A 27,331-nucleotide genomic window follows, 5' to 3' on the forward strand; every position below is an offset into this window, starting at 1 on the left:
TCTGGGGGGTACTAGAAATATCTTGATCTGGGTTTTAGGTTTCATGGATGTGTTAAGATGTATGTTATAAAATTTTTAGAAACCTATGTTTTTAAAAGTACCTAAACTTAACACTTATAAAATGTATATTTTAGGCTTACAGTTTATACTTAAAATTTTTCCTTGGATATAAGTAAATTGTTTTAATTTTGTATACTGTAAAGATCAAGTCATATTTACCTGCTTAGGTAATGACACGTCACATCAGCTTCTCATCTTTGAGGTAACTATACTTAGGGAGATGTCCTGTGGTCATATATGTTTCCATCCTTTGCTTTCCTTTCTCAGTGTTTCATGTCAAATGCAAGCTATTCTGCTGAGGAAAAACACGGGTCTTTTGTATCTGTAGACAACAGTGTTCCCAGTAGTTGACAGACTCCACTATAGCAGGGAACTGAGTCTACCCCTTTGGAGCAAGTGTTCCCATTTTGTATCATTCCAACATCATTCACAAGTAGTAAAGATCATTCTTTCTTAGGCTTCGAACACCCTGAAGTTTTCAGCAGGTAATTTTTGATTACTAAGCAGTGTTCCCTAAATTCCTAGGCAAAAGAGAAACGTAATAATTTTACCATGTTAAAAAGATCACAATAAGAGCTTATACGGCATGTTTATCATCTCACCATAATCTAATTATTAACGAATGGCAGAAGAAATCTTTAGAGTTTAAAAACAGCTTTATTTAGCATACCCAAAACACAGAAACATAAGAAAAACCTTACCTGGAATGAACATAAAATAGTTAAATACCATAATTTAATGTAAACCAGCTGTTTAAAAATGTGAAATATTATCAAATACATGCTATTTACACAGAACCAAGGTAAAGCTCCCTCCACAGTTATTCTATCAGATCATCAAAACCAAGGTAAAGCTCCCTCCACAATTCTTCTATCAGATCATCAGTCTTGAAGTCATCATTAACAGTGAATCAAACACAGCATCTGTATTTGTACTGATCAACAGGAAAAAGAGAAATCATTTAATTTAAACAGATACAATTCATTGTGACAATCAAAGCAGGGAGGCAGAAAAGCGCCACTTCTAGGATTCCAGACACAAGCACTGCAAGTGGACGTCTGGAAACCGATCCACTAAAAGCCCAGGTAGCCCATTCTTTCATGTAAATATACACTGGTTGATTCAATGTAGTTACTTCTTAAGAAAGGTACTAAATAGATCTGTAAAAATAAACATTTATTAAAAATGATCAAAGGTGAATGTAATATCAGTCAGGTAAGAAAGGCTAAAGCATAAAAATAGACACTATTCCAGACAAGCCCCTTTAATTATAACAAATGTTAAGAAACTCAGTGTACAAAACCAGATAGGATAGCAAAAGGGTTTCTAAAAAGGTCAAACCCAAACCAAGATCAAACAAAACTAACCTAAGAGACCATTTCTTAAAGTATTTTATCTTAGACATTTGCTTAGCCTGTCATTATCACCTGAATGCAGCCATGAGACCTGTGGCTGATGTCAGTTAGCACTGTGGAATAGTGTGTTCTCTGACAACGATCTAAAAAGCTGTAGCCATTGATCAGTGTTATTATTTGGCTTTTGCTTCAAGGATCAACATTCATTCTTATACTTAAATTCAGGTATCTCTAAGAGGCAGCGTTAAATTCACTATCAGGAGTTTAGAATGTAAAATTAAATGGCAAGTATGCATAGTTAGTAATAGAACATCCTGCTCCTTTGTCTAATCCTGTAATTTTCAAACTTTTGGTCTCCAGACCCCTTTATGTTCTTAACATTTGTTGGGGATCTGGACACCAAAGAGCTTTTGTTTATGAAATTTATACCTACCAGTATTTGCCATATTAGAAAGTAAAAGTGAAAAAAGATTTAAGTACTTATTGATTTAAAAATATAAAAGTCCCCAAATTAAAAAGTCCATTACATGCTAAACATAAATAGCATTTTAAAGAAAATAGCTATATTTTCTAAAACAAACAAAATCATGGAAAGATGACTTTAACGTTTTTAACAACTTTTTGAGAGAAAGTGAAAAGACAACGTGTTGGTATTATTATGAAAACAGTGTTGGTCTCACAGATCCCCCTCAAATTTGAATGTTCTCAAGGACTCCCAGGGGGGGCTCATTGGCCATTTGTTGAGAACTGCTGGTTTAATCTAAGGCCTGATATTAATGACAAAAGAAAAAGTCCACACAAAAGGAGCCTTAATTTTTCTTTAAACCAAAATACATTACTGGCTCAAATACTCCCATTCTCAGCTTTAAGTAGAAGCCAGAGATTACCATGTACTCAGGGCCAAATTCAAAACAATACTGTCATTTCTGCTGAGACCCGGTTCAAGATTTCTTAATTTTTAGTCCTTGAAAGCCGTAAAACCTATTACCTAAACACAGCGTAGTTCCCTTTCCACCATCTGCTGACTCCTGTTTGCGCTGAGCAGACAGTCGTCAGTAAGTGGGCCCAGCATTGGCACAGACCAGAGGCTGACCGGCGTTAGACCGAGAGCCCACACACTCAAATTAGGAACCTGTGAGCCACTCATGGAGCAGCCCACTCGATTTCTCACTCTGTGAAAACTCAGGTACATTTGAGGGAAACAAAATTCTTCCCCCGTGAGAGCAACGGGAACAATGCTGTGACCTAGAGCGCTCTTCACGTCTTACAAATGACTTTCACACACACCATCTCATTGCATCCTTTCAAAGCCCCAGGAGAAAGGCCGGGCGAATGATACTACTGCCATTTCAGAGGTAAGTAAGGAGCTTGAGGGTCAGATATGAGTCTTTCCCAAAGTAGCCTGGCAAGGGTATGGCAGAGTGGGATCTGAATTCAGGTCATCTGACTCCTAGTTTAAGGTCCTCCCAAGCGGTCCTCCTCCTTAGGGTTTAGGGGAGTCTGCGTGGGGATGGATATGGAGGCCGCAGGACATGACGCTTCCAAAACCTGCTTGCCTTCTGTCTGATCAATCATTTTATCCAACACTAAGGAATTGTGGGAGTGGGACAGAAATCTGACCAACAGAATGCATTTTCCATCAGTGCATGTATAACTGGTGGATTTTTTTCTTCTTTCCTAGCCAGTTTATATTGGCAGTTCATTCACAGCCTGTTCCCTCTGCTCCAAGGATTTTCAGTAAAAATTCTGCAGTTAAAAAAAAATCTGAAAATACAAAATGAAATAGCAACCATGAGATATGTTTGCAGCTATAACTAGATTTATTGTGCGCCTGGCACAACACAGGCTTTGCAGTCTTCCTCCGCCAACTGGAGAATGATGCAGAAATCACAATTCTTAATTTAAGGGAAAATTGCCTGGTAATCATCTTGAGACAAAGGCTTCACTCTATACAGAAACATTAAGAAAATAATTCCCAGGGTTTTAACTAAATTTCCTCTTGCTAGAAGATTCTGGGGGTGGTAGGAGAGCGACTAGAGTAAAAGGCAATGTAACATGGAGAAAAAAAGGGTTGCCAATGAGCCAAGGAGAAGTCTGCATCAGTTCTGTCATTGATTCGAGTATCTACTTGAGAAATGATTCTTTTGCCAGGAAATCCACTCCACCAAGATGTTAATACAAATAGCATATGACTTTCAAGGACACTAAGTGAACACTGTTTAATTTTTGTGGGGGAGGCACTCAATTACAGCACCAAAATCTCTCCTGTGAAAGCAGTCAAAAGCCATGAAGGACCAATGATTTTCTTGCTATCCACTAGGAACAAGGTATCAATTATTATGCCTTCCTTCTCTCTCTGTCACCTTCTGAGATGTCCCTCAAGTCAAGACTGACTATATGCACTTTTTTTTCCCTTTTAAGAAAGTTAAAGAAGGTTAACAAAAGCCTGTAAAAATTTTAAAGCAGGCTAAGTTCATCTTATTTTCAAAATTCAACAGCATGTTGCTGTTACACAGTGTTGGTGCCTTCCCCCCAACCCCCAATTTTGGTGAGTAATGTTCTCTTACAGGGGATTTAGATAGATGTTAATGACTTTTTAAGACAGGTGCCCATATCCTGGGCTGATGTACACACACGTATATGTGCATGTACATATATACATAAACATACATGCACACACACCGATGTACATCTCCTAGGAAGACCTCCACTAGTATTTTTCCCTCTTCACATATTTCCATTAGCAAAAATGAGCATGGATAGAGTTTAGAGTGGGAAACAAAACTAATGAAAATCAAATCGGAGAATATGAAGTGGTATGCTGTCAGAGTCCAATAAGTCAGATGCACATGACATGTATGTAGTGGTAAAGTGCTAGAAAGGTCTCTTATTAGTATTTTAAAAACGATTATAGTAAAAAGAAGTTTGCAGTTTCATTTGATGGTGGTGACCACAGGCACCATAGGAATGGCACTGGCTGAGTTGGAGTTGATGATGTCGTCATACTCCGGAGGCGGATCGAGATGAGGTTCTGTTTCACTCCTCCGTAGGTTCATCTGGCCGGTGGCTTCCTCGTAGGTCGGAGGCGGATCACAGTTGGACAGGCGAGTGGAGACGGAATCTGAGCGCCCAACCACGTATTCCAGGAAGCCTGGGGACAACCCGCTGTTATCAAAGACTTCATCTGGTGGGGGAGGTGTAGTGATAATATTGAGGTGTTGAGGGAAAGGAATATGACCTTCTGTCACCGTCTGTCGGCGAGTCTTGTTTCTTAGGAAGCATCTCCAGATTAGGAAGATGACAAGGAGGATAATGAAGAGGCCAAAGATTAATGGAAAGGTAAGGTAAAACTGAAACCAGTCACTTCCTCTGTTACTCTCTCCTTGTTGCGCTTTCGTGTACGTGTTCCAAAATTCCTTCTGAAAATAGAAGACGAGATTAACTGTAAATCAGCATGATCCAAAGATCGGAAACAGCAAATGAACGCATATCTGGGTTTTTTTTTAATATGATGAAAAGATTTTAATATGATGAAAGGTTCCAGTGACCTGCAGCCTGTATTTTCCCTGACAAGAAACTGCAGATCATGCTGCTCCCTTTGGACCCTCCCTCCCCTAAAATGGGGAGTCAGAACCCAAGGTCTTCAAGACTTGGTGATGTTTGTATTTTCAGTTATGACACATTGGAAGGGGAAAAAGCATAAGGAATTTTCCCTTTTCCAAATATACCACCTAATCTCCCCTTTAATATAGAAGGTAAATACCATTTTCCATGTCCAATTATGAGGTTCTTATGAGGGACCCCATCATCGTTGTGCTGTTTCAGGCTGTTGGAGGCTCTTAGTGCTCAGATGGAATGCCTTGTTTTCCAATAGCTCTGTTTGGGGCTCTTTTCTACCAGTCCCAGAGTACACAGATTTAATGAATCTAAACATTCAATAAGTAGTGGTGATTATAATGAATTCTTGTATATCATGGGCTTCCCAGGTAGCTCAGATAAAGAATCTGCCTGCAATGCAGGAGATATGGGTTTGATCCCTGGGTTGGAAAGATCCCCTGGAGAAAAGGATGGCTACCCACTCTAGTATTCTTGCCTGGGAAATCTCATGGACAGGAACCTGGTGGGCTACAGTCCATGGGGTCGCAAAGAGTCAGACACGACTGAGCAATTAACACTTCACTTGTGTATCATAATTCTCTGCTTCAAATTGGAGTAATCTGTATCCCAAACCTTGGTACAAACACTACCCCCAATGCTTAAGCTTAGCTAATAATGTTTTTTTTTTTTTCTCACAATATTTGTTTGCAGGCTACTGATACTATTTAAATACCTGGCAGGAGGTAAGACTGTGGGCACGAAAACTGTTTCATAGCACTATCTTTTATTAGTCATAAAGGCTTTTAAAGTACTAAGTGAGTCTAAGAATGACCCATAGTGTTCCACCCCTAAACTTGATCGTCTTATAAGGTACATTATTATTCCAACATTCTGTGATTCTAAGATAAAAGTTTGATATGCTGTAAGAAATATGGTATGATTTAGTAAAGGCAGTGTGCAGGTGAAAATATGCAAGGTGCAACATTAAAACAAGCCAAGAGTAGAGATACTATAATCCCAAAGTGTATAGCATTTATTTTAGGACAGTACCCCAAACTGGAAATTAAATTTTTATTAGTAAAACAGTTAATAATCCAGGTTGAAAACTCATGAAGCTTTTTGTAAACAATAAAAGTGTATGCTATTTTTGTATAACTGTTACTTTTAGTATTGCCGACTTTATTACAGAAAATATAGATTATATAAAAATTTACTAATGCAGAGATATCTGAAAAGGAAAAACCAATCATCTGTAATTACATTGCAAAGATATAATCACTATTAACATTTTTGACTTACAACTACTCTCATCCAACTTTCAGTCGAATCCTTACACAAACGTACATTTTTTAGAAATTAACTTAAATTTAGAAATTAACTTAAAATTAACTTAAAATCAAACTACTAAATCCCAATAAAATTTTTATTAATCTACTTATAGAGACCTACCAAGTATCTACTTGTAGGTAACTTTCTTAATCTATAGAGATGAGGATTTCTCCTCTCTTTGCCATCTCTCAGATCGCCATCTCCTTCCCCTCCTTTTAATCTTAACCACAAAACACAAATAATATGTGATTTCAAATAATTATATAATGCTAATCTTAGAATAAATGGAATAGAAAATGACTTTTTAATCTTGTCCTGTCACTTTTGGATAATCAGTAATGCACATGAAAATGGTTCTGTCTTTTTTTCATGCTTGGCTGGTGTAAATCAATTTCTGTGGTTTCCTTGGCACACTTAGGAAAGAGCAGCAAAGCTGTGATTTTTTTTTTTTTTCCTTTGGGAGAAAAAACTTTAACCCTTGAAAATAAAAGTGTGATTCTGTTTTAAAGACAAAGCTTAGACAAGAACGGAATCATCACACCAGCTTTTTTACCAATGGCAATGCAATTCGCAAGCTGCACCTAATAATGAAGGCATACTTATCATCCCCACTTGCAGATGAGGAAATGGAGGCTCAGAGATGTTGCCTTGTAATAAAACCAAGGTCACTTAACACACGAATGTTGGAGCTGGCATTTGAATGCAACAGGCCTGGTGTCAGAGCAAAGCAAAAAGCAGTCCGTCCTGATGCTACATAAGGTATGTCAAACTTGGACAGTTTCCTAGAAAATTCAATCTTTCTCATCATGCTCAATGTGTAGTTTGAAAGCAAGTAACATTCATTGATCTGAATAAAAAGGTACTGCCAGATTTATTTCTTTGGAAACTAGACTTACTCTGTCCTTGAGGCAAGAGAATCAGAGACATATTAAGTTAAAATCAAGTAAAATGACTGTCATTCAAACAGACAAACCAGGTTTATGTCTCTCTAAGCTATTTAGATTGTTCTTTATCTTACTGGAAACAGCCAGAAGATATTCAGAAAGCAAATAAGTGATTTTAAGACTCAAGTAAAACAGTGCTTTAGAGGCAATGGAAGTTTATTTAAGAGAGAAAATTATAATGAGAGAAAGGGATTCAGTAATTTTAGATAAGGCTAAAATTACATAGATAATGAATCTCAAGGGATCAGAGGGGTCTGGCAAATCATTCAGATATGGATGAACCCTTGCATCCCTGGGATAAATCCCATTTGATCCTGGTGTGTGATCCTTTTAATGCACTGTTGGGTTTGGTTTACCAGTATTTTATTGAGGATTCTTGTGCCTATGTATGTTTACTAGTGATAATGGCCTGTAATTTTCTTTTTTTTTGTGGTATCTTTATCTGGTTTGGGTAACAAGGTGATAGTGGTGTCATGGAATGAGTTTGAGAGTGTTCCTTCCTCTGCAATTTTGTGGAAGGGTTTCAGAAGGATAGGTGTTAACTCTTCTAGAGAATTCACCTGTGAAGCCATCTGGTCCTGGACTTTTTTGGTTGGGAGGTTTTTTGTTTTTTTTTTACATGTACTTACATACTTATTAATAATGAGAGATTGTTTTCTTCATGTTTTGAAATACTGATGTCAGATTTCAGATCCCATGACCTTCCACCAGCACCCTAAAAGATATGCTCTCATGGTAAGCAGACCTAGGGATTACAACTCTATGCCCTAGCATTTGTTGGGAGTTTTTAAATCAGTTTCAGTACTTGTGGCAGGTCTGTTCATATTTTGTATTTCTTCCTAGTTGAATCTTCGGACATTGTACCTTTCTAAGAATTTGTCCATTTTATATAGTTGCCTTATAATCCTCGGTATTTCTGTGGTGTGTGTTGTAAGTTCTCCGTTTCATTCCTAATGTTAGGTTTGTGCCCTCTCTCTCTTTTCTTGTTGAGTCTGGCTAAAGTTTTATTAATTATGTTTATCTTTTCAAGGAAGCAGTTTTTAGTTTGACTAATCTTTTTTTATTGTTTTCTATTTATTTGTGCTTTATGATTTCTTTTCTTCTACTAACTTTGGGGTTGTTTGTTCTTTCTCTAGCTGCTATAAGTGTAAGATTAGATTATTTGAGTATTCTTCTTGTTCCCTGAGGTAACATTGTATTGCTGTAAACTTCCCTGCTTTTGCTGCATCCCATATGTTTTGGATTGTCATGCTTTTGTTTACCTAGAGACAAATGAATTATTTTTTTTTTCTTCAGTGATCCATTAGTTGTTATTTGTAGCTTTTTATATTTTCTCTAGTTTTTGACAATTATTTTGGAGGCAAGAGTCCCAAAAGATCAATGTTTCATCACAGTAGGTAAGTATGTAAAAGAGTCTACCAAACCAAATTTGTCACTATTTTATTATAAAATGTCTGCTTTTCTGATTTGAATTTTCTCAATACCATTTTTAAGTAGAATTTGATAATCACAATGGTGTGATCACTGACCTAGAGCCAGACATCCTGGAATGTGAAGTCAAGTGGGCCTTAGGAAGCATCACTATGAACAAAGCTAGTGGATGTGATGGAATTCCAGTTGAGCTATTTCAAATCCTGAAAGATGATGCTGTTAAAGTGCTGCACTCAATATGTCAGCAAATTTGGAAAACTCAGCAGTGGTCACAGGACTGGACAAGGTCAGTTTTCATTCCAATTCCTAAGACATTCAATGCCAAAGAATGCTCAAACTACCGCACAATTGCACTCATCTCACACAGTAGTAAAGTAATGCTCAAAATTCTCCAAGCCAGGCTTCAGCAATACATGAACCAAGAACTTCCAGATGTTCAAGCTGGTTTTAGAAAAGGCAGAGGAACCAGAGATAAAATTTCCAATATCCACTGGATCATCGAAAAAGCAAGAGAGTTCCAGAAAAACATCTATTTCTGCTTTATCGACTATGTCAAAGCCTTCGACTGGGTGGATCACAATCAACTGTGGAAAATTCTGAAAGAGATGGGAATACCAGACCATCTGACCTGTCTCTTGAGAAACCTGTATGCAGGTCAGGAAGCAACAGTTAGAACTGGACATGGAACAACAGACTGGTTCCAAATAGGAAAAGGAGTACATCAAGGCTGTATATTGTCACCCTGCTTATTTAACTCATATGCAGAGTACATCATGAGAAATGCTGGTCTAGAAGAAGCACAAGCTGGAATCAAGATTGCTGGGAGAAATATCAATAACCTCAGATATGCAGATGACACCACCCTTATGGCAGAGAGTGAAGAGGAACTAAAAAGCCTCTTGATGAAAGTGAAAGAGGAGAGTGAAAAAGTTGGCTTAAAGCTTAACATTCAGGAAACTAAGATCATGGCATCTTGTCCCATCACCTCATGGGAAATAGATGGGGAGACAGTGGAAACAGTGTCAGACTTCATTTTTTTGAGCTCCAAAATCACTGTGGATGGTGACTGCAGCCATGAAATTAAAAGACGCTTACTCCTTGGAAGGAAAGTTATGACCAACCTAGATAGCATATTAAAAAGCAGAGACATTAACTTTGCCAAAAAAGGTCTATCTGGTCAAAGCTATGGTTTTTCCAATGGTCATGTATGGATGTGAGAGTTGGACTGTGAAGAAAGCTGAGCACCGAAAAATTGATGCTTTTGAACTGTGGTGTTGGAGAAGACTCTTGAGAGTCCCTTGGACTGCAAGGAGATCCAACCGATCCATCCTAAAGGAGATCAGTCTGGGTGTTCATTGGAAGGATTGATGCTGAAGCTGAAACTCCAGTACTTTGGCCACCTCATGTGAAGAGTTGACTCATTGGAAGACCCTGATGCTGGGAGGGATTGGGGGCAGGAGGAGAAGGGGGCGACAGAGGATGAGATGGCTGGATGGCATCACCGACTCGATGGGCATGAGTTTGAGTAGATTCTGGGAGTTGGTGATGGACAGGGAGGCCTGGCGTGCTGCAATTCATGGGGACGCAAAGAGTCGGACACAACTGAGCGACTAAACTTAACTGAACTGAGGCCTGAAGGACCCTGTTCCTAAATTCAAAGAGTAAAGCCAAGAATATTTTTCCATTCTTTGAGTAATCAGCTCAGAACCTACCTATGTGGTAAAGTTTGGAAGTGGATGATGTGCCCAGTGAGTTTGTATTGCTGAGGGTCCGGCAGCATTTATACTCAGCACTCATATTCTCCCTTTTACTAAACAAGCATGACAGGGAAGGAAAGACCACCAGAGACAAGGGACAGAAGCCACAACCCTAACTCCAAAAGCTGCCTTGTTGGGAACAAGTCGGAATACTCCAGCAAGAGGTCGTTCAACACTGTTAAGATTCTTTATCTAGATGGATGTTCTAGGGTAAAAAAAAATGCCTGTAAAAGTTACTTTGTGTTCTTTCCTTCATCAAAAGAGTAGGACTATGTTGATCTAACTTCTGAGAAAACAAAGACTACTTATAAATTATGGAGTACGATATGAAAGGTAAGGCATTCTCTTGAAAATTGCCACTGGAGTGTATACAATTTGCTGAGAAGCAATATTTATGATAAGTATGGTGTCAACTTATTTTACTATAAGTTGTAAATGATATGGCTGGAGGATGAACAAGGTACAGTTTTTCTTTTGTTTTAATTGGAGGATAATTACAGTATTGTGATGGTTTCTGCCATACATCAACATGAATCAACCACAGATATACATATGTCCACTCCCTTTAAACCTCCCACCCCCTAGGTTGTCACAGAGCACTGGCTTTGGGTGCCCTGCATCATAGAGCAAATTCCCACTGGCTGTTTTCTATATGGTAATTTCCATATGGTAATGTATATGTTTCAGTACTGCTCTTAAGTCACCCCACCCTCTCCTTCCCCTGCTGTGTCTACAAGTCTGTCCTCTCTGTATGCGTCTCCTTTGCTGCCCTGCAGACAGGTTCATCAGTTCCATGTTTCTAGATTCCATGTATATGCAATATAATGTGATAGTTGTCTTCTCTTTTTGACTTAACTTCACCCACCTCATTAGAACTGACTCAAACATGTTCAGAAGTTACAGTTCTATCTTTTAGAAAATAATTATGGGGATTATTATTTTGCTAGGTAGCATACAGCTTACATAAAGTAAAAAAAACTCTGTAATTTAGGTATAATGGTAATGGTTGTAAAAACCGTGAAGGTTTAGATTCAGGATACTTGAGGTGGGAACCGATAGCCATCCCAGTATAAGAGGCAACAGGAGAACTCTCAAGTCCCAAAATATCCCTTGTAAGCAGCATTAAAAACTGACTGGTATCCAACCTGGGCTGGTGATCTGTTTCACCCTTGATAATATACATGTTTGGTTGCATGAGACAAGTGCTCGGGCCTGGTGCACTGGGAAGACCCAGAGGGATGGGGTGGAGAGGGAGGTGAGAGGGGGGATTGGGATGGGGAACACATGTAAATCCATGGCTGATTCATGTCAATGTATGGCAAAAACCACTACAATATTGTAAAGTAATTAGCCTCCAACTGATAAAAATAAATAAAAAGAAAATGGGAAAAAAAGAAAAAAACTGGTAAAAATCCATCATTTTAGGGTTGCAGTTCCTTCTGTGGACACATCAGCTCTACGCAGGGAACGACTATTTTCTGGAAAAAAAACCTAAAAAACTAGCAGAGCAACTTCTACTCATCAGGTGAGCCAGGGAAAACCTATACTGAGGTGGGTAGGAAAGACTGGGACACAACCTCCCCATAGACCCCACCTGTCGTGTGAGGACCTGTCATTGGGAGGGATCTCAGAAACATGAGCTGTTCTCCTTGAGGAGTAAAGGATTTGAGCTCACGTGGGGGCACTCTGACTGTACTTAGCAGGATGGGAGCGGACTCAGAATAGCGGCAGCCAACTCAGAAACACCCAGACTTCCTGTGAAAGAGACTCACTTGCTTCTGAAAGCATCAATCGGCCTGAGGCACAGGCCTCTGAGATAACATAGACATCTTTTAGGCCTAACGCAATGCTCTCGGGGTGGAGGACAGCAGGGGCCACCTTGGCATCCTGGAAAGAGGCTTTATGTCACAGCTGTGGCCTGAGGGGCCGGTTTCTATGGAAACATACAGCTAAGGCCCCCTGTAGTCCCCTCCAAGATGGCTAGCAGCTCCTGTGTCACCTCTCAGTAGTGGAACAGATATAATAGTTCCTGGCTGGCTACCACTCTCAGGGCAGAGCACAGACAACAGATTGAAACACAGCCCAATTTTTGTGTGAAAAATCCTTCTTTGCTTGTCTTAGAGCTTCAGGCTGAGGAGCAAGATTCTGGTTTGGTACTTATGTAGGGATTTCTGAGGGTACTCTGTGGATGAAGGCCAGTGGATGGTACCTTTGCACTCTCCCACCACACTGCTCCAGGCTGCTGGTATCTCCTAGAAAGGAGCCTGTACCCTCAATCTGGGACCCCGACTTTGTAGGCTGCTGCCTAGGACACAAGTCTATACCACTGGGCCCCGGTAGTCAGATGACTTACCCCACAGGACTATAGATTATGTCCGCACATTTTAAAAGCTGCTGTTGGAGGCCTGGCTTCTCATCAGCCTGAATGGAGGTGCTGATGGTGATCCTCTTCTTTGGGTCACTGAAATGTCTTGGCACACTCCCAAGGACTGGGAGTCATTAGAAATAAAATGGGCTGCTTGAACAATCACAAAGGTTTGACAGGCAACCAAGAGCTAGGACAGGGGTGAATGACAAGGTTCTTCTTTTGTAGACTACTTCTTCAAGACTGGGAGAGGTGGCGGTTTCATCTATTCACTAGAAATCACCACAGAGAGCCAAGGAAAATGAGAGGAATGATGAAACCTCAGGAAAAAACCTTGAACAAAACAGAGGTAAGTGACTTATCTGATGAAGAGTTCAAAACAATGATCATAAAGGTGCTACTGAACACAGGAAAGGAATGGGCACACACGGTGATAACTTCAAATGGAAGTTACAGAGCTAAAGAATACACTAGAGGAGTTCAACAGCAGACTAGATAATGCAGAAAAGGGCAATGCATTTGAAGACAGGTGAGTGAAACTTACCCAGTCAGAGCAGCGAAAAGAAAAAAAAAAATGAATGAAGATAGCTTAAAAGACTTTGGGGACAACAATGAACTAACTTCAGATTTGCATTTTAGGGAAGTGCCAGGAGGAGGAGAGAGAGAAAGGTGTGCAAAGATATTTTAAAGAAAGAATGGGGAAGGAAAGAGACATCCAGATTGGGGTTATCTTGTTTGGAACTCTCCAGGTTTCCCAAAGAGACACACACCAAGACAGATTATAATTAAAAAGTAAAGTTAAGGAGAGACTTTTAAAAGCAGCAAAAGGAAAACAATATGTAGCATACATAAGACCTGCAGTAGATTTTTCAGCAGAAATGTTGAAGGCCAGGACGGAGTGGCATGATATATTTCAAGTGCTGAAAGGGAAAAAACGTCCAACCAAGAATACACTACCCATCTAAATAGTTATTCAGAGTTGGGAAGAGGGTTTTTGGACATGCAAAAGGTAAAGGAGTTCATCACCAGCCTTATAAGATATGTTACAGAATTTTCTTTAAGCTGAAAAAAAGGGTACTAAAGGTAAATAATAAAATATAATAAAAAGGTACATAATGTAGTAAAGTGGTAGATTAATCATTTATAAAGCTAGTATGAATGTTAAAAGACAAAAGTAGTACTAAAACTAACTAACTACAATCCCATTACTGTTGATCCTTGAACAACACAGGGGTTAAGTGTACCAACCCTCTACCCACTTGAAAATTCCCATAGAACAGTTCCACATCTGTAGATTCAACCAAGTGTACATTGTATAGTCCTAGCGTACAAATTTAGTGAAAAAAAAATCCATGTATAAGTGAGCCTGCTCAGTTCGAACCCATGATGTTGAAGTTAACTGTATGTAAGGGATATATAAGATATAAAGATGTAAAATGTGATATGAAAAGCATAATGGAGTGGGGGAGGAGTAAAAATCGTCATCACAAAGGAAAAGAACAACAGAGGAATGACTAGAGGGCCTGCAAAGCAGTAAGAAAACACTTAACCAACAAAACAGCAGTAAATATATACCTGTGCTTCATTGTTGCAAGACATAACCTGGGGACTTTTGTGGCCAGTGATTTGTTATGTAAATCAATAGTGAACATCTGCATTTGAGTAAAAAACTTTTTTTTGTACTTGTGCATGTCTTACTAAAGCATTCTAATATTTCATTAGAGGCAGTATAGCTGACACTCTGTGCAGGAGGACAAAGCATCTATTTCAAATATACTGTTTCACTGCTCTTTTCCCTGGAAGTACACTCTGTACTTTTTTTTTTTTCTTTTTATTATTATTTTTTTTTTTCAGTGGGTTTTGTCATACATTGATATGAATCAGCCATTAGTTACATGTATTCCCCATCCCGATCCCCCCTCCCTCCTCCCTCTCCACCCGACTCCTCTGTACTTTCTGGTGGCATTTTTCTTTAGTCCTGTGGGTATTATTTCACCTAGAGTGTGTTCTTTTACCTGGAGTTGACAAGGTGCATCTTGTGGAAATGAGAAATTACTTGATATGTCAGTTTTGACAATGTTATGGTAATACACTTGTGTTTATAACATATACAAGGTTGGAACAAAAACCTAACAGAGCAAAATGTGAATGATAATGACAACCATAAGTTGTATAATAAACCCCTGATCAGTGTTAAGCTTTAACAAATTTATACATTAATGCTAATTGTATCACTTTTTAAAACATATTAATATGTGTTTGTTATGCCAATGTTATTGCCTGGAGATGTATCAACTGATCAAGGGTTCATGACACAACTTACGATTGTCATTATCATTCACATTTAAGGCTGATGTTTCCTTACTGGTGTTCTGTCTGGTTGATCTGTCCACTGATGAAAGTGAGTATTAAAGTCCCCTACTATCATTATAAACTGCTGTTTCTCCCTTTAGAGCCATTAATATTTGCTTTATATATTGAGGTACCCACTATGTTGGGTGCATGAATATTTACAAGTGTTATAAACTCTTGTTCCATTGACCCCTTTCTCTGGAAAATTCAGAAATATGCAGAGATTAAACAACATATGAACAACCAATGTGGCAGTGAAGAGATCAAAGAGAAAAAAATTCCCAAGACAGATGAAATGGAAATAAAACATACCAAAACTTATGGGATGAAGCAAAAGCAGTTCTAAAGGGAAGTTCATCACAATAAATTCCTATATCAAAAAACAAAAATTAGAAACAACCTAATTTTGTACCTCAAAGAACTAGAAAAAGAAGGAAAAACTAAGGCCAAAGTTAGTAGAAGAAAGGAAATAACAGATCAGAGTGGAAATACATGAAATAGGAACTAAAAAGGCAATAGAAAAATCAGTGAAACTAAGAGCTGGTTCTTTACAAAGATAAACACAATTGACAAGCCTTTAGTCTCCTGAGAAAAAAGGACTGAAATAAAAATCAGAAAATAGGAGATATTACAGCTGGTACCACAGAACTGTAAGAGGCTACAATGGACAATTAAATGCCAAAAAATTTGACAACCTAGAATAAAATTAACTACTAGAAATGTACAACCACCAAGACTGAATCATGACTAGAAAATATGAACAATTACTAGTGAGGAGATTAATAAAAAAAACCTCCCAACAAAAGACAAGGCCCAGACCATTTCACTGGTAAAATGTACAAAACATTCAAAGAATTATTAATACCAATCCTTCTCAAATACTTGCCCAAAAAAAGAGGAGGAGCACTGCTTACTTACTTGAGGTCTGTTGAGCTGCGGTGTGCTTTCACATACTGCCTTGGTTGTATACTGTGTTCAGGATCTTATCCCAAAGTTTCATGGCTATTATAACAACTCAGCAGTATACCTAGAGCAGTGTGCTCAAGGCGAGGTGAGTAGACTGTTAATTATAGAGACTTTAATTGACCCAGAGGAATCGGGTGGAGAGGGAGGTGGGATGGGGGACCGGGATGGGGAATACGTGTAACCCTACGGCTGATTCATATCAATGTATGACAAAACCCACTGAAAAATAAAAAATTTAAAAAAAAAATAAAAATAAACTGACTATGAATGTGTGTGAGGGTACTCCATACCTCAAGGCCAAGGAGAGCTTACGAAGGGAGACTGGATCACCAGGCTGTTGTCACTGCCCAAGGGGAGGCTCTGGGTTAAAGGCAGGATGAAAGGATTCCTATAGGTAAGGAAGATAAGAGACCTCTTCTTGTGACAATCACCTTCTTGTGGGTCATGCCTGGGCTGAGACTTAACCCAGAACAGAGAGAGCCTTGTGACAGGAAACTGGTGGCTACAATAAAAGGGAAAATACAACAAGAGGTCTACAGTCTCTGTGTCACTGCCTCACAACTGTTGCACTCTTTGCCCCCTGACCTGATGAGATCCCATGGGTGCAGTACTTGCCATGATGTTGCTACATGATGGACAAATATAAATATCCTGTCGTGAACATCAGGTGCCAGCACCTCCTGACAACTTTAAGGAGGTGTACCAGTGCCTCCCACCAGGAAGCCTGCACAAGCCCCAGGACTAAACTCACACACCAGGGGACAGATAACAGGAAGAAAATGAGCTGCAATCCTGCAGCCAGCAGAAAGTTATAAAACCTGAGAGATGGCTAATATGTTCCAGGCGAAGGACCAAGATAAAAACCCACAAGAAAACCCAAATGAAGTGAAGACTGGCAACTTACCTAACAAGGATAATGACAGTGAAGATGTCTCAGGATTTTGGAAAAGAATGGAGGCACAGATCAAGAAAGATAGAAGAGACACTTAACAGTTAAAGAACAAACAAATGAATTAGTGATACAATCACTGGAATGAAAAAGATACTAGAAGGACCCACTAGCAGAGTAATTGAGGCAGAACAACGACTAGTGGGCTGAAAGAATAGTGGAAATCACTGTTGTAGAACAAAATACAGACAAAAAGAATGAAAATAAATGAGGACAGTCTCAGAGACCTCTGGGACAACACTAAATGCACCAACATTCCCACTCTAGGGGGTCCCAGAAGGAGAAAGGCAGGCCCTGAGGAAATATTTAAAGTGATAATAGCCAAAAACTCCCCTAACATGAGAAAGGAAACAAAGTCCAGGAAATAGACACAGTCCCAGGTAAGATAAACTTATGGAGGAACATGCTGAGACATATACTAATCAAACTGAAAAAAATTATAAAGAAAAAATATTAACACATACTAAAGGGAAAAGCAATAAATAACATACCAGGGAACTCCCATAAGGTTATTAGCTGGTTTTTCAGGAGACATTCTGCAGGTCAGACGTGAGAAGCATGATATTTTTAAAGTGATGAAAGGCAAGAAATAACAGTCAAGAAAAGTCTGCCCAGCAAAGCTCTCGTTTAGATTTGTCAGAAAAATCAAGAGGTTTACAGACAAGCAGAAGCTAATGGAATCCAGCACCATGAGACCATCAAAGCCTTTTTACATCATCTTTACATCTTTTTGCACCATCTTTACATCAAAGCCTAAAGGAACTTCTCTGGGGCAGAAAAAAAAAGAGGCCACAACCAGAAACAAGACAATTACCAATGGGAAACCTTACCACTCAGAGCAAATAAATGGTACATGTTAGAAATAATCTGCACACAAATATGATATCAAAACCAGCAATCACGAGGCCAGTACAAGTGCAAGATACTGGGAATGAACTGGAAATTGAGACAACGGAAACTAAACCAACCTTGTACATGCAGAGAATGCAGTATCAAAACCTCATGGGGAAAAATCCTCATAGGAACTACAAACCAAAAATCGACAACAGATACACAGACATAAAAAAGAAAAATGAATCCAAACACAACACTAAAGTTATTTATCAAGTCACAAGAGAAGATAACAAAAGAAGAAGGGAAGAGAAAAAGACCTTTAAAAAGGAACCCAAAACAATAAGAAAATGACAGTAGGAACACATATTAATAATTACCTTAACAGTCAACTGATTCAATACTTCAACCAGAAGGCACAGACTGGCTGGCTGGCTGTGAAAACAACACCTGTATATATGCTGTCTACAACAGACTGATGAACAGTACAGGAAGGCAAAAAGATATGACACTGGAAGATAGGCCCCCAAGGTCGGTGGGTGTCCAGTTTCCTACTGGAGAAGAGTGGAGAAATAGATCCAGAAAGAAAAAAAGACGCTGTACCAAAGTGGAGACGTTTCCCAGTTGTGGATGTGTCTGGTGGTGAAAGTCAAGTCTGATGCTGTAAAGAAGAATATTGTACAGGAACCTGCAATGTCAGTTAGGTCCATGAAGCAAGGCGAATTGGAAGTGGTCAGACAGGAGATGGCAACAGTGATCATCAACATTTTAGGAATCATTGAACGAAAATGAACCGGAATGGGTGAATTATATTCCAGTGACCATTATATCTACTACTGTGGGCAAGAATCCGTTGGAAGAAATGGAGTAGCCCTCACAGTCAACGAAAGAGTCTGAAATACAGTACTTAGGTGCAATCTCAAAAACAACAGAATGATCTCTGTTTCCAAGGCAAACCATTCAATATCACAGTATTCCAAGCCTATGCCCTGACCAGTAATGCTGAAGAGTGAAAGTCACTCAGTCATGTCTGACTCTTTGCAACCCCATGGACTATACAGTCCATGGAATTCTCTAGGCTAGATTACTGGAGTGAGTAGCTGTTCCCTTCTCCAGGGGGTCGTCCCAACCCAGGGATCAAAGCCAGGCCTCCTGCATTGCAGTTGGAATCTTTATCAGCTGAGCCACCAGGGAAGCCCTGGTGAATGCTGAAGTTTAATGGTTCGATGAAGACCCACAAGACCTTCTAGAGCTAACACCAAAAGAAAAACAGATGTCCTTTCAATTGTAGGGGATTGAAATGAAAAAGTAGGAGGTCAAGAGATACCTGGAGTAACAGAAAAGTTTGACCTTGGGGTAAAAAATGAAGCAGGGCAAAGGCTAACAAGAGTTTTGCTAAGAGAACACACTGGTCATAGCAAACTCCATCTTCCAGCAATATAAAGATGACTCTACACGTGGACATCACCAGATGGTCAACGCCAAGATCAGATTGATTATATTCTTGGAACCCGAAGATGCAGAACCTCTATACAGTCAGGAAAAAGAAGACCAGGATCTGAATGTGGCTGAGATCATGAACTCCTTATTGCAAAATTCAGACTTACTTTGAAGAAAGTAGGGGAAACCACTAGACCATTCAGGTATGACCTAAATCAAATCCCTTATGATTATACAGTGGAAGTGACAAATAGATTCAAGGGATTAGATCTGATAGACAGTGTACCTAAAGAACTATGCATGAAGGTTCGTAACATTGTATAGGAGGTGGTGACCAAAACCATTCCAAAGAAAAAAATGCAAGAGGGCAAAGGAGTTGTCTGAGGAGGTCTTACAGATAGCTGAGAATAGAAGAGAAGCAAAAGGCAAAGGACAAAGGGAAACATATTATACCCAAGTGAATGCAGAGTTCCAGAGACTAGCAAGGAGAGGTAAGAAAGCCTTCCTCAGTGATCAATGCAAAGATATAGAGGAAAACAATAGAATGGGAAAGAATAGAGATCTCTTCAAGAAGATCAGAGATACCAAGGGAACATTTCATGCAAAGATGGGCACAATAAAGGACAGAAATGGTATGAACCTAACAGAAGCAGAAGATATTAAGAAGAGGTGGCAAGAATACACAGAAGAACTATACAAAAATGACCTTCATGACCCAGATAAACACAATGGTATGACCACTCACCTAGGGTCAGACATCCTGGAGTGCGAAGTCAAGTGGGCCTTAGGAAGCATCACTACAAACAAAGCTAGTGGAGGTGATGGAATTTCAGTTGAGCTATTTCAAATCCTAAAACATGATGCTGTGAAAGTGCTGCACTCAATATGCCAGCAAATTTGGAAAACACAGCAGTGGCCACGGGACTGGAAAAGGTCAGTTTTCATTCCAATCCCAAAGAAAGGCAATGTCCAAGAATGTTCAGACTACCACACAATTGTGCTCGTTTCACATACTAGCAAAGAAATGCTCAAAATCCTTTAAGCTAGGCTTCAACAGTACATGAACTGAGAACTTTCAGATATACAAGCTGGATATAGCAAAGGCAGAAGAACCAGAGAACAAATGGCCAACATCTGCTGGATCAACGAAAAAGCAAGAGAATTCCAGAAAAACATCTACTTCTACTTCCATTTCATTGACTAGGCTAAAGCCTTTGACGTGTGGATCAGAACAAACTGTGGAAATTTCTTCAAGAGATGGGAATACCAGTCTACCTAACCTGCCTCCCAAGAAATCTGTATATAGGTCAAGAAGTAACAGAACCGGACACAGAACAAAAGGCTGGTTGAAAATTGGGAAAGGAGTACGTCAAGGCTGTATATTCTCAGCTTGCTTATTTACCTTCTATACAGAGTACATCATGCGAAATGCTGGGCTCGACGACTCACAAGATGCAATCAAGGTTGCAGAGAGACATATCAACCACCTCAGATATGAAGATGATACCACTTTAATGGACAAAAGCAAAGAAGAACTAAAGAACCTCTTGTTGAAGGTTAAAGAAGAGAGTGAAAAACCTGTGTAAACATTCAAAAGACTAAGATGGTATCTGGTCCCATCACTTCATGGCAAATAGATGGGGGAAAAAATGGAAACGGAGACACTTTCTTTTCTTTGACCCTAAAATCACTGCAAACGGTAACTGCAGCCATGAAATTAACAGATGCTTGCTCTTTGGAAGAAAATCTATGACAACCTAGACAGTGTATTGAAAAGCTGAGACATCACTTTGCCAACAAAGGTGCCTATAGCCAAACTTAACGATTTTTCCAGTAGTCATGTACAGATGAAGAGTTGGACCATAAAGAAGGCTGAGCACCGAAGAATTAAGCTCTCGAACTATGGTGCTGGAAAAGACTCCTGAGAGTCCCTTGGACAGCAAAACGATCAAACCAGTTCAGGAGGGAAGAAACTCCTCATTAAATAGACATAATTGGGATACATATTTAGAAGTGAACTTTCCTACAGAATTCATGTTTCATGCTATGTCTACTTAAAAGAGTTACTCGGATCTTTTGGTAACTTGAAACCTTACAGTTTTTCTAACTTAAAATAAATGATGGCAATTCAATGCATATCTGAATCATCATCAAATGAGAAAATATTGATAGATTAATTACCCAATATAGGTTTTGTCACCTTTGACGTCTCACTACAGAGAAGCTAAAGATACTGGGATCTGTCAGCAGACATGTGCCACATTAAAAGACTATACTATTGAGAAGTCATGTGCTTCTAGAAATTCTGAATTGTATTCAGATGTGTTCCACTCTACAGACTACTTGCATAGCAATTCACAAGTGCTTACTTCTTAGTTAAGGTTTCTAAAGGTTCAGAATGCTAATACATGTAATTAAAACTACTAGAAATAGTAAGAGAAAAAAAAGAAATATCACTATGCCAAATAAGCTGGATGTTTTGGCTAAGAAAAGATATAATGTATGGAGATGCATTTTTTAAAAAGGAAATGAAAGTTATTTTATCCTAAAGTAAAACTGGGTGTTTCCAGACATAGAGAACAGACTTGTGTAGGAAGGAGAGGGTGGGATATATATGGAGAGAGTAACATGGAAACATACATTACCATATGTAAAACAGACAGCCAGTGGGAATTGGCTGTATGAAGCAGGGAGCTGAAATCGGTGCTCTGTAACAACCTAGAGGGGTCGGCGGGGGGGGGGGGGGGAGGGAGGTTCAAGAGGGAGGGGACATATGTATACCTGTGGCTGATTCATGATGATGGATGGCAGAAACCAACACAATACTGTAAAGCAATTATCCTTCAATTAAACATAAATGTGAAAAATAAAACTGGGTGTTTCATAATGAAGAGAGTAACATAAAGGTCTAACTGAATGGATATAGGAAGTTGAAGGCAGAGAGAAAGAACTTTATCTTGGATACTCAAGCTAGCTAAAAATGGAATAATTTTATGGTAAGGTTTTTTAAAGGAAGTTTAAGTAGTGTATGTACAGGAATATAAAACTTAATTTTCTTTCATTTGCTAAAAGGACAAAATTTTCATGGGCTACTGGTCTGCTCCTGATAAGACTGAAAGGTTTCTCTTTACTTTTTAATAAATTTACCTAGAAAACAAAGATCCTATGTTTTATCAAAAATAATTTCCTGTACTTGGTGTTTTATCAAGTCTCTGGCAACTTAAAAACACCCAGTCTTCTCTATTAAAAGAGCTAAGGTGTTGTTTTTACAATTTTGCAACTTTTTGTATTTTTCTGGTAAGTCTTTGTCACTTTGATTAAATGGAAAACTCAGTATTGTTTCAGAAGGACCTATGATCCTATTTGTTTTAATATTTTGAGATTCTTTTGACAAACTTCCCCCAAATCAAATTACCAAATGAATTCTTCTTGACCTTGAACTACTTTTGTGATTTTCCAGAAGTATCCTGGAACATGTCAAAAGATGTGTTGTCTCTCCTTACAAAAAAGAGAGAGACTTTACTTAGGTTTATTTGATATGTTAAATTATATGGTAATTATTAATAAGTAATTGTAAACCTTCTCAAGGTTTTATTTGACATATATATATATGTTAATAGTGTAGTCCCAGAAATTTTATAAAAGTTCTAAAACTCTAATATGTCCTAGTAGACTGTTATTATACATCTAGTTATCATCTTAAAATGTTCTCTGTGATTGGAATAACCAAATATCCATGTAAACTACATTTTTATGAACTCTCATCACATTTTTAATGACAGACATTTGTCTTTTTGTCATTAGAGTTATTGTTTCTTGCTTTTGCCAGACTATTCATACACAAAGTGCTTCATTTTCAAGAACACTCATGGAAAGAACTCTGACTAGTAGAGGTTCCTGATAACTTTCTGGTCTTTAAACAAAAAATAGGGGAGGCAGATGGCCAATAAACACATGAAAAGATGCTCAACATCGCTTATTACAGAAATACAAATCAAAACTACAGTGAGATATCACCTCACACCTATCAGAATGACCATCAAAAAAAAAAATCTACAATCAATCAATGCTGGAGAGGAAGTGGAGAAAAGGGAACCCTCTTGTGCTGTTGGTGGAAATGTAAATTGGTATAGCCACTATGAGAACAGCATGGAGATTCCTTAAAAAAAAAAAAACTAGGAATAAAACTACCCTATTACCCAGCAATCCCATTACTGGGCATATACCTTGAAAAAACCACAATTGAGAAAGACACATGTACCCCAGTGCTCACTGTAAAACTATTTACAATAGTCAGGACATAGAAGCCACCTAGATGTCCACTGACAGATGACCAGATAAAGAAGATGTACACAGACACAGTGGAATATTCAGTTTAGTTCAGTTCAGTCGCTCAGTCGTGTCTGACTCTTTGCGACCCCATGAATCGCAGCACGCCAGGCCTCCCTGTCCATCAGCAACTCCCGGAGTTTACTCAAACTCATGTCCATAGTACTCAGCCATAAAAAGGAACAAATTTGAGTCAGTGATAGCGATGTGGTTGAACCTAGAGCCTGCTACACAGAGTAAATGTCAAAGAGAAAAGCAAATATATATTAACACATGCATATGGAATCTACAAAAATAATACTGATAAACCTATTTGCAGGTAAGGAATGGAGATGCAGATGTAGAGAACCAACTTGTGGACACAGTAGGGAAAGGAGAGGGAAGGACGAATTGAGAAAGTAGCATTAATATAATACTCTATCATGTGTAAAGTAGTGGGAAGAAGGTGTTCTATTATAACACAGGGAGCCCAGCCGGGCGCTCTGTGACGACCTAGAAGGGTGGGATGGAAGCGGGGAGGGAGGCACTAGAGGGAGGAGATCTACATGTAATTATGACTGATTCACTCTGTCCTGCGGCAGAAACCAACACAACATTGTAAAGCAAGTATCCTCCAATTTAAAAACAAAGAGAAACATAGGGGAGGGAGGAAATCAAGATGGCAGAGTGGGAGGAGGCTGAGCTCACCTGGCCTCATGAACACATCAAAAATACATCTACATGTGGAGTGAGCAGTTCTCACCGAAAACAAACTGGAGACTGGCAGAAAGGCTCTTTTACAATCAAGGCTGTAAACAAAGATCTGCAGAGCTGCTTAGGAAGAGAGGAGAAGTGACCAGCTTGGGACCCACATACCTAGGAGGAGACAGAGAAAGCCAGGGTACTATCATGGACTGGGAGATTCTCCTTGGGAGTAAGCGGTCTGAACCACATATTAGGCACCCCAGCCCTGCGGTCCAATACTGGGAAGACGAGTCCTGTTTGCTGGTTTGCAAACCAGTGTGCTGTAAGAAATTGAGACTCCACCCTTGCAAACCACATGCACAAGCTTGCTTAGTCCTTAAACAAGGAAGAGGAAGCTGAGATGCGGGGGGTGGAGCCGGCTCGCAGCCCGCACCACATCTGAATGGGGTGAGAGCAGCCACTGCTGGCCCTCGGTGGCGGCAGCGGGTTGACAGGTAGCTGTCTGGAGCTCCGACTGGCATGTGGGGACCATCCCATAATGCGCCCCAGCCTTCACAGCGCACCCGCTCCAGCCTCTCTCATTGCAGCGCTGCTCCCCTCTGTGCCAAAGGGGCCGTTGCTGGGAGCAAGGAGAATGTGTATTTCGAGGGAACAGGTCAGGCTTCTCCAGGACCTACCCCCGCCCCCATCAGGACAGTGATGCCGCGGAGAGGAGGAGCGGCACTGGCTCACCCCTGGCGCTGGCTCTGGCCCCAGCGCACCTCCCACCGAGGTGGTAACTGCCAACACTTCATAGGTGAAAGCTTGGCCTGTGCTCACTTCAGATCCAGCTCTCTCACCGGAGCCACTGGGCCCGTGCAGACTGCACAGGGACACCGCCACACAAGGACATTTCTTTAAGACTGGGACAGGTAACCGTTTGACCTCATTTCAGAGAGACAGAGAAAGTGGATGGGGAACACATGGAGATCCATGGCTGATTCATGTCAATATATGGCAAAAACTACTGCAATATTGTAAAGTAATTAGCCTCCAACTAATAAAAATAAATGAAAAAAAAAAGTTGTTTCAAATGAAAGAAGAAGGAAAAAGCCCTGGAAACACTAGTATATATTAAAAAAAAAAAAAAACTGAAAAAACAACTAATGATCTAGAAAGAACAAATTAATTAGATAAGAGTTTGAAGCATTCCTACTAACAACTGAAACATGGACTAGATGGATACAGAGAGAATTTTACCAAGGCACTAGAAACTGTAAGAACCAGTCAAGATGAAGAATAGAGTAACTGAAATGAAATAAACACTCAAGGAACTAATAACAGATTAGGTGATACAGAAGAACACAGAAGTGATCTGGCTGATAAAATAATGGAAATTATCCAATCTGAACAGCAAAAAGAAAAACAAATTTTGAAAAATGAAACAGTTTAAGGGATTTTCTGTTAAACAATGTCAAATGTACTGACATTCACATTATGAGGGTCACAGAAGGAGAAGGGAGAGCAAAAGGGGTCAATAATGTATTTGATGATTTCATAGCTGAAAATTTCCTGAACCTGGGAATGGAAACAGATATCTAGGTATAGGAAGCACAGAGACTCCCAAACCAAGACATACTATAATTAAAACTGCCAAAGATAAAGAATTCTAAAGGCTACAAGAGAAAAATAGGATCAGTTCAGTTCATTTCAGTCGCTCAGTCGTGTCCAACTCTTTGCAACCCCATGATTTGCAGCACGCCAGGCCTCTGTGTCCATCACCAACTCCTGTAGTCTACCCAAACCCATGTCCATGGAGTCGATGATGCCATCCAACCATCTCATCCTCTGTCGTCCCCTTCTCCTCCTGCCCTCAATCTTTCCCAGCATCAGGGTCTTTTCAAATGAGTCAGCTCTTCACATCAAGTTTGAGCTTCAATATCAGTCCTTTCAATGAATATTCAGGACTGATTTCCTTTAGGATGGACTGGTTGGATCTCCTTGGAGTCCAAGGGACTCTCAAGTGTCTTCTCCAACACCACAGTTCAAAAGCATCAATTCTTCTGCACTCAGCTTTCTTTATAGACCAACTCTCACATCCATACATGACCACTGGAAAAACCATAGCCTTGACTAGACGGACCTTTGTTGACAAAGTAATGTCTCTGCTTTTTAATATGCTGTCTAGGTTGGTCATAACTTTCCTTCCAAGGAGTAAGTGTCTTTTAATTGCATGGCTGCAATCACCATCTGCAGTGATTTTGGAGCCCATAAAGTCAGTCACTGTTTCCCCATCTATTTGCCATGAAGTGATGGGACCGGATGCCATGATCTTAGTTTTCTGAATGTCATATAGGGTCAAACCCATAAGGCTATAAGCTGATTTGGGGTGGAATGACAGTGTGCCTGGTTACTGGTGAGAAGTCCTAATTATTCTATGCCAATCATGGCAATTATGTTCTTAAAATAAATGGTGCTGGGGAAACTGGACCACTATCTTACATGCTGCAAAAATTCTATCAAAATGGATTAAAGACTTGAATGTATGACCTGAAACCATACAATTTTTACAAGAAAACATAGGTCATAAGTTCTTTGACATCAGTTTTTGGTGATGATTTTTTGGACTAGACACCAAAAAAATGGGCAACTAAAGCAAAGATAAACAAGTGGGCTACATCAAACTACATATCTTCTGTACAGCAAAGCAAGCTGTACACTTTTCACAAAGTGAAAAGGCAACCCTACTGTATGGGAGAAAATATTTGCAAATCATATATCTGATTGGGGGTTACTGTTCAAAATACATAAGGAACTCTTACAATTAAATAGCTAAAAACTACAAATCCCGAAGACAATCCAGTTGAAATATGGACAGAGGATCTGAATAGACAGTTTTAAAAGTAAAGACATATAGATAACCAATAGGTACATGAAAAGGTGCTCACTGTCACTACTCATCA

The 27,331-nt window shown here is 39.4% G+C and overlaps 1 protein-coding gene across 1 annotated transcript in view; it reads right to left on the reverse strand.

The window, feature by feature from the left end:
* Window positions 1-697: 697 nt before the first annotated feature.
* The window catches only part of PRRG1 (proline rich and Gla domain 1), a 144,925-nt gene continuing 118,291 nt past the window's right edge, over window positions 698-27,331 (reverse strand). Inside the window, exon 4 of the mRNA XM_065915830.1 lies at window positions 698-4,834. Coding sequence (XP_065771902.1) covers window positions 4,349-4,834 — 486 coding nt within the window. The 3' untranslated portion in view covers window positions 698-4,348. The remainder of the gene's footprint in view (window positions 4,835-27,331) is intronic.

Source organism: Muntiacus reevesi, chromosome X (genome assembly GCF_963930625.1).
Source record: "Muntiacus reevesi chromosome X, mMunRee1.1, whole genome shotgun sequence".
Taxonomy (NCBI): domain Eukaryota; kingdom Metazoa; phylum Chordata; class Mammalia; order Artiodactyla; family Cervidae; genus Muntiacus; species Muntiacus reevesi.